The following is a 14,454-nucleotide window of genomic DNA, read 5'->3' as shown; positions in this document are numbered from 1 at the left end:
TGTGTGTGTGTGTGTGTTGTCCCCCTCGTGGTGCGTTCACGACCTCACTTTTTTTTTTGTTTTGTTGTCCCATGCTATGGGAAGCAACTCCCTTTGCTTCTGTCCCAGTTGGTTGGTTCCGAGTGAGTCGTGCTCCGGTTCCCATGATGCAGCCCCCCCTCCCCCTCCCCTCGCCCGCCCCCACCGGCGTGTGCACCATCACCGCGCCCAGGTAAAGAATGTGACGCAAACCGGATGCTTTTTCGCTGTTAGGACTTGTTGGGAAGCACGCAGCTTTTTTTGTGTGTTTTTTTTTTTTTGTAATCACGTTTGACTCCCGACCAAAAAGTAAAATAAAATAAAATATTGCACATTTCCCTACATACGTGTAACTCTGCGCCAATGCGTGCAGGAGGCTGAATGTAAATGTGTTTCATATTGGGAAGAAACACTTATTTTTTTTGCTGTTAAAATGCTTACAAGTTTAAAGTCAAATTTAGTAATTACGTTTCCGAAAAATAGCACTGATGTCATTAAAAGTTGAAGTTGTCAGGTGCCACCTAATGTTGTCTATATGGTGAGGTCAATTTTGTACGTGGAAAAAATACACCACGAGTAAAAGATATATAAAAAATATATATATCTTCTCCCGCCCACACACACTATTTTTGAGGACTGAGCAATTAAAATGAAACGGAAATAAACATTTATTTAATTTCATAGCTGCACGTTGACCTCCAAAAATAGTTTGAGAATTAATTTCATGACGTAAAGACTTCCGTGACACGACTTCACTAAATCTGTGCGTGTGTAATCAAACATCGGCCTTTTATTTTAATCATAAATCTTCTCATGAGCATCAAATCGTTTTTTATTCTTCTTATATGTGGCTAATCCCAACTTGCAGTTTATCAGCTAAAACACACAATCAATATCAGTCTAGCGCCGATAGGGTATCAATGACTCATTGATTAGATTAGGCTACTTCACGAGCACCTCGGAAATATGGCATGCTTTCCTTCTGTTTTACTTTTTGATTTGTTTGGAGTATCTTGTGAGATGACAAGCCATCCTGTTTAATGCAAATGTGATGTGCACTATACTGAATATGAAATTGATGTCCGATTTGGGCGGATTCTTCAACGTAGCTCCTCCTCTTTTTGCACTTTATTCAAGCAAATGACAACAACCGTTTTCTTTTGTCGTACACATTTTTGCGGCTTGTGCACATAATCGCACGAAAAACACCCCCGCCTTCTACAAACACTTTGGACGGAAAGAAAAAAAAAAAAAAAAAATCACACACAACGCACAGGCAAGCTTGTCTATCTCGTTTTTTTTTTTTTTCGTCGAAATGGAAGCTTTTCTTTTGAATTCCTCTAAAGGCAGCAAGCAAGCACGAAGATAGAAGTCCCCCCCCTCCTCCTCCTCCTCCTCCCCCGCCCCCTCTTGTCCATGTTAAGCGTGTCTATATTTACATGTGGCGTCTGTACAGCGTAACAAGTGTCCGAGTCATGGCGGAGCGGCGCGTGACGTCACGAGCGGTTGCGCAACGGCGCCGTGGCCGGGTCAGCTGTTGTACTGGCAGGCGTTGAGGCCCGAGGCGGGGCTCTGCAGGCCCCCGTAGCCGAAGGTGGGGTGGTGCTGCTTGGACTTGAGTCTGAGCGTGGCCAGGCCCGGGTTGTCCCGGTACACGCCGTAGGGCGAGCCGCCCGCCGCCGCCGCCGCCGCCGCCGCGTACGGGCACGCCGGCGACGACATGCCGGCGGCGGCGTTCAGGCCCGGCGGGTTGAGGTTGCCGATGTTGTTGAGGCTCGGCGGCGGGGGGCCGCCCATGCCCGACATGGCGGCCGCCTGCACGCTCATGCTGGAGATGGGCGCCGGCGACGGCGAGAACATGGACACGGACTGCGACGTCAGCGGGCTCATGGAGTTGAAGAAGGGGAAGTTCTTGGGGCCGTGCAGGCTCTTGTTGGGCCAGTTGTTGTAGGTGTAGGCGGCCGCCGCCGCCGGGTACATGTCGTCGTAGGGCTGCATGAGGCCGCTGAACTGCGGCAGGTAGGCGTTCTTGCACAGGTCCATCTGCTGGTTGCGCTCGCGCTTGCGCCACTTGGCGCGCCGGTTCTTGAACCACACCTGCAAGCAGCCGCGGTGCATGTCACTCCAAAATTGAACAAGAATCCAATCCAATCCAATCCAATCCAATCATGCTCCACACGCTACTCCCAAACGGCGACTCGCATGTACACGTGATGCATTTGTAGCCTACTAGCCCCAAAAATGCTACACCGAAAGAAAAAATGCATTTGACCCGTAACACCTGCAAACACGTGCTCCCTTCGAAAAAGAAAAATGAAAAAAAACGAACTCATGTCAGAGAATGGAAAACCGTTTTCCAAACTCTTCATCGCCACTTTATTAGGTACGCCTGAAAACGCACGTGCTCATTTTAAAAATCACACGTACGCCCCACAAAAAGTTAAGACATGTGCGACCCTTAAAAAAAGAATATCCCAAAATGTGCATTTCACTTTATTTGGTCAATGCGAAGGCTAACTTCAATATTATGAATATAACTCCCCCCCACTCCCGAATGTCTAATTCTGCATATCTTAAAAAAAAAAAAAAAAAAAAAAATTCAATTTATTGGGTACACCTGCACGTGCTCACTTTCAAAATATATGATTAGGTACACCACATTCTAAAGCCCAAATGAAGAATTGATGACGTGCACGTGACACGTTCACATTATGCAAATGCTCACTTGATGGGGTACACTCGCGATTGCACATTTGACCTGGAAATTGTCTCGTTGGGTCACTTGATTAGGTACACCTGGCCTGCCAATATACTGTAAAAATCTCAGCATTACAATTATTTTTGTCGTTCGAGGTGTATGCTCTTGTTGAATCAACTTTTTCTCGCGGTTCCTAATATTTCGGCTGGACGTGCGGCCAAATCGACAAATCCAAATAGGCAATATTAGATACCGGACGCGTTTACGTTTTCTGGACCTTGAAGTTATCATTATTTTTTGGGGAAGTCATAAATGTCGTCTAAATTGTCCACGCTGACAAAATGTGCATTTGATGCATGAGTGCAAGCCTGGGAACGCCAACGCCAGTGAAAACGTGGAGGCACATTATTTGGCAATCATTCAACAGAAAACAGCTTGACTGCACCTTCAGCAGCTCTTAAAACCAACTGCAGCCAATAAATTCCAAATATACCAATTTAGTTGGCCTCACTTTGATGCTGTCGGATTGAAATGCAGCCGGCCACTTTTTGAACACTTTTTTTTTTTTTTTCAACAGCATATAAATCAGCAACCCAACATGAGTGTGTATGTTAGCATCATCAATTCATTAGCGCAAGTGCTGTGCAGGCTAAAACACTATTTATTTATTAGTCGTTTTTGTCTCTCCCTTCCAAAAAGAAAAAAAAAAAAAAAAACGTTGAAGAAAAGCTTTTCTATTCGTGTTTCTTATAGGTTGCAGATTGAAGTCAAGTAAAAATCATTTGAAGCACAATTACAAATGTGGCTTATTGTAGAAAAGAAGATAAATAGCTGCTGGTTGCTCTTAAAAAAAACGAAAAACAACAATAAAACACATTTGAACGCGCAGCTGCTTTCGGTTAAAACTTGTTTGGACTTTGGGGATAAAAAAGCAAAACACTCAGCGAGCAAAAGTTGATCTTGTGTGACCTCCTTCGACGAAACGAGCGTCGGCCTGCTACTTGAAATAGAAATGAAAAATATTGTGCTCATTTGTAATTATTATGATTATGCGCAACCTCGTCTGCTTATGCTGACGTCAACAAAAAAAACGCACTCGCTGTCCTTTTCCCCTCAATGTCAAATTGAAGTGAAATATGGCGACATTTAGGCATGTTGAAATAGAAACCAAAAAAAAAAACACGTCATTATTCGTGACGCAACGTGTACCTAATAAAGTGACCGCTGAGTCTTTGCACATTTTATTCCCTTTTATATTTCAGTTTGTGTGTGTGTGTGTGTGTGTGAACGTGACATAACAGCTTTTTATTATCTGGCGAGCGACCGATGCAGGCACAAACGTTCGCAAATTGTTGATGGGAATTGTCCTGAATTGGTGACATGTGTTTTAGCGACTCAGGAAAAAGTGCAGACGCTCAAATGACTCTTCGTGCAACTTTCCTCTTGAATTATTTTTTTCCCCGCTCAAAGTCCACCTTGAGACTTAGTGCAAAATATGTATAGCGCGTTGACTATAGGCTTATAAATATTCCTCCCCAAAATGGCTAACATGACGTCATTTTGAACACTTTACCCACACTTTATACGCCCAAAAAAAAGTAATGTAATGTCCCCAACATTTTTAACTTTGTAGCGCACTTTGACACACGGCCTCAACCCGGTTTTTAATTTGAGTCAAAGCACGTTATTTAAAAAAAAAAAATTAAATCAGCATGAATGTTGTTTGTCCCCCAAATTGTCATTTGACACGTTGTTCGTTATGCCTCTTAACTGCGAAAAAACATTTACAATTAAACAATTATTTTTAAGTCACTTAAAAAGAAAATCAACTTTGGAGGGCACTTTTACGCACGCTTTGCCTCAGCCTTTAAAAAAAATATATATATACAATAACAGCTTTATCATGAATGCTATTTCTGTACCGTCAATAAATACCCTGCATCCCCCAAATCGTCATGATACACGCACGCTTTTTTGTTTGTTTGTCCAAATGCAACGAACAGCAACGCCGCGCACTCGCTCGCTCAAGCGACGCGCTCGGCGACCTCCTTCCTTCTCTTCTTCTTTGCGAGGCCCCCAAAAACAAGCGGCCGTTGGCGCGCATGCATGCACGTGTCAAGTGGACTGACCCTGACTCTGGCCTCGGTGAGGTTGGTCCACACGGCGATCTCCTCGCGCGTGCTCATGTCGGGGTAGCGGTTGCGCTGGAAGGTGGCCTCGAGCTCCTGCAGCTGCTGGCTGGTGAAGTGCGTGCGCTGCCGCCGCTGCTTCTTCTTCTTGGCCGCGTCGTCGCAGCCGCCGCCGCCGCCGCCCGCCAGCGCCTCGTCGCCCGCGACGCCCACGCCGCGCAGGTCGCCCACGCCGGCGCGCTCCTTCTCCGCTGCGTGCGTGCGTGCAACAAAACAAAACACACAAACGTCAAAATCCCGCGAGCACAATGATGGACATCGACTTGTTGCTTTTTTCCCCCCCCTTTTTGAGCTTATCTTGCAAGCGTCTGTTGGAGGCCTGACAAGAAGGCAACACGCGCAAAGGTTAAGCACCCCCGCGCCCCCCCCCCCCCCCACACACACACACAAAAAGGAGCAGCCGGTTGTCCTCCTTACAATACAAATCAAAAGTGCAAATGTGCAAGTTAGTGTCGTTGTCTTTTTGAATGAATGAATCGTGCAATAGAAGAAATACAAAAATGGTGTATGCCCCCCCCAAAAAGTTGAGTTTTTAGGAAGGTAAACAATATTTCCATATTTCAAATATCAACTTGTATTTTTTTAAAATGCTGTTGCCGGTTTGAAACAAACGACCGCTCTGAAATGCACTGAAATGTCTTGTCAACATGCACGCGCAAAGCTTGTCTTGATTCCCAATTCAGGAATACGGTTCTGCACTCCTCTTTCCAATATTAAACGCGTTGAAATATTGCAACGCGAGCGCGGTTTATTTTGCAGGTTGCTGTAGAAAACTAAACTGAAAAAAAATGAAATGAAATGAGCGGACAATTCTCTTTTGCGTGAGTCCACTCATACAATAGCGTGAGACTTTTTATATACTGTAAACAGAACTGCATTTGTTTTGAATTGACTTTGCTTTGAATGTGGCTGCAAAAACGACACTCAAATTGAAAGGACTGTTTCTTTTAACCGAACAAATCTATTTGTTGATTGCGCATTCAAATGTTTTGCAAATACTTGCATTTACAAGTTTTCATGAAGTCGGATAGAAAATAAAAACGACATGACGCCTCCTCCATTGACTAAACCTTTTTTGCTACTTCCAAATGTGCCGTGAAAAGATGCAATCAAAAGAAGCATTTTCAGCTTTTACGCATGCACGACCCCCGACCATGAAAAAAAACAAAATCGTGTCAAATGACCTCCGCCTTCTTTAAACGGACACTTTAATATCCCTCTTACGATTTTTTTCCCTCATGTGCGTTTTACGCTGCCTGCAAAACTGCATTTAAATGCCGTTAAAAGCACATTTGCCAACATTTTTTCAGGCAGTCGTCAAAAATAAATATTTGACGCCCCCCAAAAATATGAAGCGAATGCGTGGTCATTTTTAAACGACACTGTTTGTTTGGCGATGTAAGATGTTGGCTGTAGTACTTTTCAAAAAAACCTCCTTAATATTGTCATTGTCAACTTTTACGCAACTAAATTCAAATAAACGAACGTTTTCTATATTTCATTGTGGTTTTTTTTTTCTGCCCCCAAATCTAAAACGCTTGACAAACGACGTCATCATCAACCCGGAACTTGTCACCAAACTGCCCCCAACCCTCCCAAAAACTCATTTAAAGCACATTTCTTAGCAGGCGTCACTTCTAATATTCTTTCAATGCAATGTCCCTTTTTTTTTTCCCGAAGGTAGTCTTAAAAAACGTGCCCGGTGACGTCTTGTGCAACTATTCGGCACGCGTACCTGCCAACTCGGCGTCCGAAGACTCGCTGCTCGAGTGCTCCAAAGTCCCCCCACGAGCGCTCGCGTTGACGTTGGAGCTTCTGGGATGCAAGTGGAACGCGGGGCCCACGTCGCGTGACGCCTGGGGGGGAGGAGGAGGAGGAGGAGGAGGTGGGTTCGAGTTCGGGTTGGGGTTGGGGTTGGCGTGGGCCCGCGCCGCCGCCGCTGCGGCCTCGGAGAGTCTCTCCAAATTCATGACACCTTGGACGAGATCACAAGGAGGGATGCAGACGAGTCAGTCCCGCGATGCAGATGCAGATGCAGATGCAGATGCAGATGCAGATGCAGATGCAGATGCATGCGCCGCGCGCGCGTACGTCCGACGAAGCGAGGCGCAGACGAGTCCACGCCGAAGCGGACACGCGCGGCGACATGGGAGGGAAGGAGAGACAAAAGCTCCACTAGAGTCCTAAAAAAACAACAACAACAACAACAACAACAAAAGAGAAATGGGCAACTTGTAGCAATTCTCTTCTCTGCAGCTCGGTCCACGCGAGTCGTGACCACAGTGAAGGAGAAGAAGGTTGAGCTGCGGGTTGCGTGGGACCCAATTCACGCTGCCCCGCCCACACTTGAGCCTGCCCCGAGCGTGACGTCACCAGGCTAGACCTAAAAGTGTGCAACGCGCAAATCAGCAACTTTTTTTTTTTTTAAAGTGCCGTGGAATACAAATACTCCCACGCAACGTCTCGGGAAAAAATGTGGATTCACCCGCAGAATCCACATGAAAAACGCTGCCATTCCGATGCAACGCGAGTTTTTTTTTTTTTTTTTTTTTTTTTGGGTCAGTGCAGGCATGTTTGTAATGTGTGCAGAGCAATAGTACACCCACGCAGCCACGCCACGCCACGCCACACGGGCTGTATATAAGCGTGTATGTGCTGAGCTGAGCAAACATTTGCCCTCCAAACGGGCCTGCCCGGTTACTGTTTCCCTCTTCAGTCGATAGAAAAAGCATCCTATGAGCTAGGCGCGTGCGCGTGGGCGCGTGCGTGGGTGTTTGCCTGCCCGTGTTATCGCCTAGAGTTGACCTTTTTGTCGAACAAGAAAACAATCAGCCCAATAAATGCCAGCAGGGTCAAGGCTGGCTTTTTTCCCAATTTTCTCCAGCCGTCCTTGAATGCGTCACTTGCCTTCTTCCAGGAAGGAAGATTTGTGTTCGTGTATGTTCAAAAGAATGATGTTTTCATTTGTCTTCATTTATGTTCAAGAGCAGCGAGCCCGTCTCCAAACGTTTTTTTTTTTCGGGACATGTTGACGTTGAATGCTCAAATATGATTTGTTTTCGCGTTTACATCCGCTTGCCCAAATGTCTGCTTCTTGCGAACGCACCACAAGCCTCACTAACCTCTTTCAGGAAAAATCTCTTCATCGTCGCAAGTTGTAGATCAATTTTGTAACGTAGCCATTGTTTTACTATAAATGTTCATTCGAGTTTTGTACGTGTTTATTTTTCATTTTTTTCACGTTTGCATCAGGGTGCCCAAATATCCACAAATGCACGACTAGCCTAGCATAAATCCTTATTTTTGCGTAATAATCACTTCTTTTTTTTAGCCTCCTATGACTGCAGCTCTTCCAAATCCTGTTGAGGGAAAAATGAGCACCAAGTGTTTATTTTACGACTCCGATCATACTTGTAATCTCGGCGCGCTTGAACGCAACGTTAACGTGTGCCAATCATTTTCGATTTCCTATTTTGTCCCACTGTAGTTGAATGCAGCCCCTTCCGCCTCCTCTTCCATGACAACACGTGGTGCTGTTGATGTATGAATAATTATTAATTAGCATGTGACGTCAAGATCTCACGTCAGAGTGCCCAATTTGATCGAGCGGGCCTTGAACGCTCCTCCTTAGATGTTGTTTTTACAACTTTTTTATTTATTTTTATGACTGCGTTGAACTCGTTGTGACCTGCTGTTTGTACAAGTAAATCCCAGGCTGGAGCTTGGATCTATCCCGTTTTATTGAACGGTCACTGAATGCAACATTTCCAAGTGACCTGACTCATGTGCTGTTGTCCGTTTATGTCTTTCACTTGCCGTCTGGGCCGTTTTTATCGGGCCGTCCTTGAATGCAGCGTTCAGATGGGGCCTTTCTTTTTAACTACTTTTTTATGACTACTTTGAACTCATTGTGACCTGTTTCTTTTTTTGGGGGGGGGGGGTGAAGAAGCATTAAGATGGCATATATCCTATTTTATTGAACAGCCATTGAACGCACCTGACTCCTGTGTGCAGTCTTTGATTATTTCATTTCAGCCGACCTTTTGACAGTTGACAATATGTAGGTCATTGATTGCACCGTCTGAGTACTTTTTATTACATTGAACTCATCGTGACTTTAAAAAAAAAAAAAATTTAAGTAATGCTATGTTAATCGGATTGTATTGAACAGTCACTAAATGCAACATTTCCATGTGGCTTTCCGTCCGACCCGCATCTTTATAGACGTCCAGTTTCGTCAAACTGTCATTGAAAGCACCGCCGCCATCTCCTGTAGTTGCATGGCAACAAGTGGCCTCATTTATGAATGTTTTGAATTTATAGCAATGTTATCCATACGTCCCTATAAAATAATTTCACCACTCTTGGATTTTATTCACGGAAACCATTTTTCTTGCAATGCTCCACTTTTAGGACTACAACAGGGTCTTGTTTTTGAGAACGATTGAGGCCTACTTTTGTATTTGGATGTTCCTTGTTTGTACTTAGAGAGACAATTACTTTTGGGGCTGATGTAAAAAGTTATAAAGAACCACTGCAGCAATTCCATAAATGCACGCACTGCTTTATTTGAATTTGATGCGCGATACGTCCATTTTTACACAACAGCCTTTGAAGGCACCATCTTGCTAATAGCGTCACTTCACCCCACCAGACCAGGCAATTGCGTGTGCGTGAGGTCAACGTGCATCGACTGGGCTTGTCATCGGCGCCACGACTCCTCTTGTTAAGACTTTGGCTTTTTTTTTTTCAAAATGAGATCCCATGCCGTCGGACCGGAAAAGTGCCGCCCGAAGGCCCTTCAATGCACGACAAGCTAGCTGTCAACAATCACTCCGCGTCCAAATGACGCCAGGGCTCTCAAAAGCGACCACCAGGGTGATTTTGCGCACGGCCCAATCCACCGTAAACTTCCGATTTCAAGTGAGATTGCGTCATCTTTTTGCATTTGGATCCATCCTAGCGCGACAGATGACGTCGCTTTTGTAGCCCTTCCACTTAATGACTCGCCTCGTCCTCCTCCTGCGGGGCTGACAAGACTTGTTTCGCCTCCCGCGCTTATTGCCGGCTGATAGATGGGCGCAAATGTAAACAGTCGGCCTCCCTGCAGTCCTCGCGCTCCCGCATCCCACTTGGCGTGTGATGGATGGCTTCGAAAAGCCTTTCGGTCGGCGCTGCGGGCCGAGAAGTGCAAATAAGCGAAAAGGCCTCGCGCGCATCTCGGGCAAAAAACAAAAGGTAAATAAAAAATGTTCCAAACAAGCGCGAGAAGCACTCGGCGGAAAGTGGAGCCCGCTCGGCGCGTAACAAGAGAAGGACACAGCTGATTATTGCCTTGGTGATCGTTTTTTTTTCTTCCCTGACAGCGTTGTCGACAGGTGGAAAAATCAACTCCAAATGAGCGCAAAACTGAGGGGAAAATGACAGAAAATGTTGACTGTGTTTGCAGTCAAGATTGTAAACAATTGTTGGTATGGATATACCTTTTGGGTGTTCTTACAAGTTTGAAAGAACAAAGTGAAATCTTATTTATGGGAATAAGGATTATCGATTCTTTTTTTTTTTTTTTATTCGAAGTTTTAAAGGATTTTCTCTCCCGGTCTTCCCTGTACGCACAACTCTGTGCGATCAAAATCCGTATGTGTGCCAAATGCGCTTTTAAAAGAGCAGCGAGAGGCGAAAAGAACATTTGGGCTCGTCGTCTCGTCACCTTTGCGCGTGTCAGCATCCTAAATGGATTCTTCGTGTAATGCTGCTGACTAGGCGTGCAGCTGCATCTCATTGGAATCGTCACCAAAGCACTCGACACGTACCTGCGCCCACGCATGAGATGACATTCAGTTCCATAATCCAGCTGCCTGGAAAACAAAACAAAACAAAAAAAAACAAAAAAAAGAAAAGAAATCAAAACACGTTGGAATCCATGAAAATAACACCAAAATTCGTCTGTTGAATGTTTCCGTTGGGTTGAAATTGTGTGCAACGATGCGCAAAGCACCCCGAAATGTTACACGCATATTATTGAAGGATCGTGCAGGGCAGATGTGATGGTTTTTTCTAAGTTAGAACGACGAACAATAAATTGCCATAAATTCCAACACTGTTTTGCATTAGTAAACAAACGCTTTCATTGTCAGACTATACGCACACGCACACGCACGAACGCGCGCTCGCTCGCTCGCTCACACGACTGTTTTAGTCACTGCCAAAGATCTCTTCGTTTTAACAATATGTTCCACTCCACCAACATTCGCACGTCCCAAACGTACTGAAATACACCTTAGAAAAATATGTAATCCTGTTTAAAATGGATTACATTTAAAATGGAGGCTATAAGGGCCCGTTAATATGCTTGGTCCTTACCGGTTGCGTGGCTCCCAGCAGAAGCGTAAAAAAAAATAAAAAATAATAATACTAATAATAAATAAAGGAAGAAGTATTTGTAAGATCAGCCTTCCCCCATGCGCGTCAAATCCACACGGTGGTGCGTTCACGTGCATCGACTTGTCCGCTTTGGAGCGTGTGCGTCGGCTCGTCGCTTTTCTTGGGGCTGCGCGCCCTCGCCGTGCAGTGACGTCACAGACCCCCCCCTAGCCCCATTCTCGCCATCATCATCATCCTCACCTTCCTCATCGAGATGGTCTCCACATTCATTCAATGGAAAAATGTCCTCCTGCGCTTCTAAAAGGGGGAAGTCAACCCAAACATATATTTTTTTCCAGAATATGTTCTATGCAAGCCCACTGGCTTTAACGCGGCATTCAGATCCACATTGTGTTTGTGGAATATAAATGAAGCAGCAAAATGCACCCACTTTTAGTCATCTCAGGGGGCGGCCATTTTGTCACTTGTGTGGACTGAAGATGACATGGAAGTGTCTCAGGGCTCAGATAACGACCAATCATGGCTGACCTGTTTTCTGAAGCTGCATGGACCATGATTGGTCGTTATCCGAGCCCTGAGCTGTTGTGACCTCATGTTCAGTCGGCAGAAGTGACAAAATGGCATTTTTACATTTTTCTTGTTTTGTTTTGTCTGAAGCTGCAAGTTGCTTCGGTGTCGTTTACCGGCCAAGAACGTCTTCCGTAAAGCAGCAAGCCAACCGACCCGCACGAGCGTTGTCCTTCAAATGAACGTGACGCGCACGGCGCAAATGCGGCAGAAATGCGGGTGAAAGGCAAGGCGGGCACATGGTGTGCACGGTGGCAGCGGCAGGCGCTGGTTGCTCATCTGCTCCACATCGCCATTGACTACTTGTGAGGCCTGCATTGCTACATAATCACACACGCACACACACAGAGGTAATTAGCAGGCAGCTGCAATACTGCGATTACTCAACGAGTGGCTACAGGAGTTAAGTACTACCCTGAAGGTGAGGCCTACTCGTCTGTCCCCCGTGCAAATAGGTGAAGGGATTATTCGGCCCTTTAGCGGCTGTGTGTGTGTGTGTGTGTGTGTGTCTGTGAGTAATTACTGGTAAACAACAGCACCCCAACAAAAGATTTCTTCATTTGGCTGTTTCGTTTTTTTTTTTTTTTCTTCTGGAAAAAATAGGCTCAAATGGCCAAAAATGAGCAACTTTGTAACAAACGGCAATGAGAGAGCCTCGTAAAGAGGAGCCTTTTATCCGTCAGGAGACTGCGGGCTGCGGGGTAGAAAACGGCGAGCTAAGCGCATGCAAATTTGAGCATTTGCGAAGAGTTTTGTGGCGGGCGGTGATGTTGCGCCATGGTGGCAAACGGCAACAAGAGAGCCCCGTACGGAGACTCATTTTATCCGAGAGGAGACTGTGGGCTGCTGCGAATAGTACTGCGAGTAACCTTGAAGTCCATGTCGTATTGAGTGCACTGGTCGTAGCGAAACGACTCTTACTCAAGCAAACAGCAACAGTCATGGAGGAGAGTCTTGTATGCAGAAGCGTTTTATTGGAGAGGAGACTGTGGGCAGTGCCAGCCAAGTGGAAATTGTGTAGCATGATAGTAATGCACGTCTTTATTTTTGTCATTTCTAGACTCGGAAAACCATGTGCTAACAACCGAACAAAATGGAGGAGAACGAGGATCTCCTCGACGGAGCGGCGACTCATTCTATCCAAGAGGAGACAGTGGACCACTGCTGCCAAGTGGAGAATGAGGACTATCACACCGCAAGCTAATTGTAAGTCAATGCCACATTGAATGCAACAGTTTGTTGTGAGATGCTAGCAAACAACGATAGTAGGGAGACAGATTTTCTCCATGATGAGAATGAGGGCTGCCGCAGTCAAGTGGAGGTTGTGGAGTATCACACTGTGAGTTAACGCCACATTGACTGACTCACTGGTAGCAAGACGCTAACAAATAGCCATGGTAAAGTTGCACACTGAGGGCCGCCGCAGCCAATTGGAGACTGCGGAGGGGAATACTTCATGCCAAATGGAATATGTGTTCGTTTTTGTCCTTTCTAGACGTGTAGTCGATGTCAACCAACTAAATAACGCTCACATCGCGCCATCTTCTTGTTTCGGCGCCTCCCTCCGCGTAACGAAAGATTTAACGTCGGCATGACCGCGAGTTTGTTTTGCATTTACCAACAAATTCCCGACAGGATTAAAGGATGCGTTTTTTTTCTTCTTTTGCTGTCTTTTGTCGGGCTCATCCTCCCCTTTCCGCGATCAAAATTCTTCAGATCATGCCTTGATGAATTGTTTTCAACATCTGGCCGCTTCTGGCCTCAACGGCAGCAGAGGCGGGATGAGCCCCCGCGAGATTTACGGCGGCGATTTACGGGATCGTGTTGCGCCGCGCCGGCCCTTTAAAATAATCCCCCCGCTTCTATTCATGCGGTCCAAAAAAAATCTGATGGCGTTTTGAAAAATCTGTCAAAATAAGGTCACTCAAAAGTCCCTTCCTCCACTGTAGCATTCGAATTAGCTGGGCTTGTTTAGCATCCGAGAACCTCGTCTGACTTGGCGACTTAGCATTAGCGTGTGTTTGTCGCATTAGTGCTTATCTTCAAGTCAACCTGCTGACAAACTTTTTTTTAATTTTTTCGACTAGAATATCACATTTAGCATTAGCTTGTGTTCGTTTCACCCGCGTTCAAGTCCACACGCTAACAAATCATCGTTTCCCAAACAGCCTTGCTTAGCACGAGCTCGTTTTTGACGTTTTAGCGTGTATTCAAGACGACGTGTTAACAAAGCATCTTTTTGGTAGTGGCTAGGTTGCGCATCGACTCGTGTTGTTTAGCAGCGCAGCTACACAGCAAAGCTAGCAGCAGTTTTACTCGCAGCCTCACTTAGCATGAACTTGGCTTGATGAGCATTCCTGTTTTTATGAAGGGCCTCCTTGAAACTGAACTCATTTTCAGAGCCACAAAAAAACCCCCGAAAACATTTTCTCACTAGCTTCAAAGAGCTGAGCGACGCAAAGCAGACTTTCCAATAAGAAATGATGGTTTCACTATGAAGCCGCATGCTTATGAACTTCAGTCGCTTAGCATTGGAGCGCCACGACAACGCCCGTTTTCTTCCTAGCAGCCTCGTTTAGCATTAGCATTTGTGCTATG

At 45.6% G+C, this 14,454-nt stretch overlaps 2 protein-coding genes across 6 annotated transcripts in view; one reads left to right on the top strand and one right to left on the bottom strand.

Annotated features, from left to right (window-relative positions):
• The window catches only part of LOC147133767 (pterin-4-alpha-carbinolamine dehydratase 2), a 66,102-nt gene that overhangs the window by 12,063 nt on the left and 39,585 nt on the right, over positions 1-14,454 (top strand). For both annotated transcript variants that reach the window (XR_015090361.1, XR_015090362.1), the window contains exon 5: positions 12,917-13,062. The gene's annotated coding sequence lies outside the window, so the exon portion shown is untranslated. The remainder of the gene's footprint in view (positions 1-12,916; positions 13,063-14,454) is intronic.
• On the bottom strand, positions 814-10,641 carry pitx1 (paired-like homeodomain 1). 4 transcript variants are annotated; one of them, XM_086057485.1, is made up of 4 exons: positions 10,616-10,641; positions 6,641-6,880; positions 4,846-5,096; positions 814-2,115 (listed from the first exon to the last, which is right to left on the bottom strand). In XM_086057485.1, exons 2-4 carry the CDS (start codon positions 6,873-6,875, stop codon positions 1,549-1,551), a joined length of 1,053 nt encoding a protein of 350 aa, XP_085913611.1. In that variant the 5' UTR covers positions 6,876-6,880; positions 10,616-10,641; the 3' UTR covers positions 814-1,548. The 4 variants fall into 4 exon arrangements, with proteins under 4 accessions (XP_085913611.1, XP_085913610.1, XP_085913612.1 ...); XM_086057484.1 differs by lacking the exon at positions 10,616-10,641 and adding an exon at positions 6,997-7,332; XM_086057486.1 differs by lacking the exon at positions 10,616-10,641 and adding an exon at positions 6,881-7,332 and having other exon boundaries at positions 815-2,115; positions 6,641-6,761.

The sequence above is a fragment of the Filicampus tigris genome, chromosome 17, assembly GCF_054856515.1.
Source record: "Filicampus tigris isolate MCC_2025a chromosome 17, RoL_Ftig_1.0, whole genome shotgun sequence".
Taxonomy (NCBI): Eukaryota; Metazoa; Chordata; class Actinopteri; order Syngnathiformes; family Syngnathidae; genus Filicampus; species Filicampus tigris.
The sequence above is the reverse complement of the archived record's forward strand: the minus strand, read 5'-3'. Positions and strand labels throughout refer to the sequence as shown.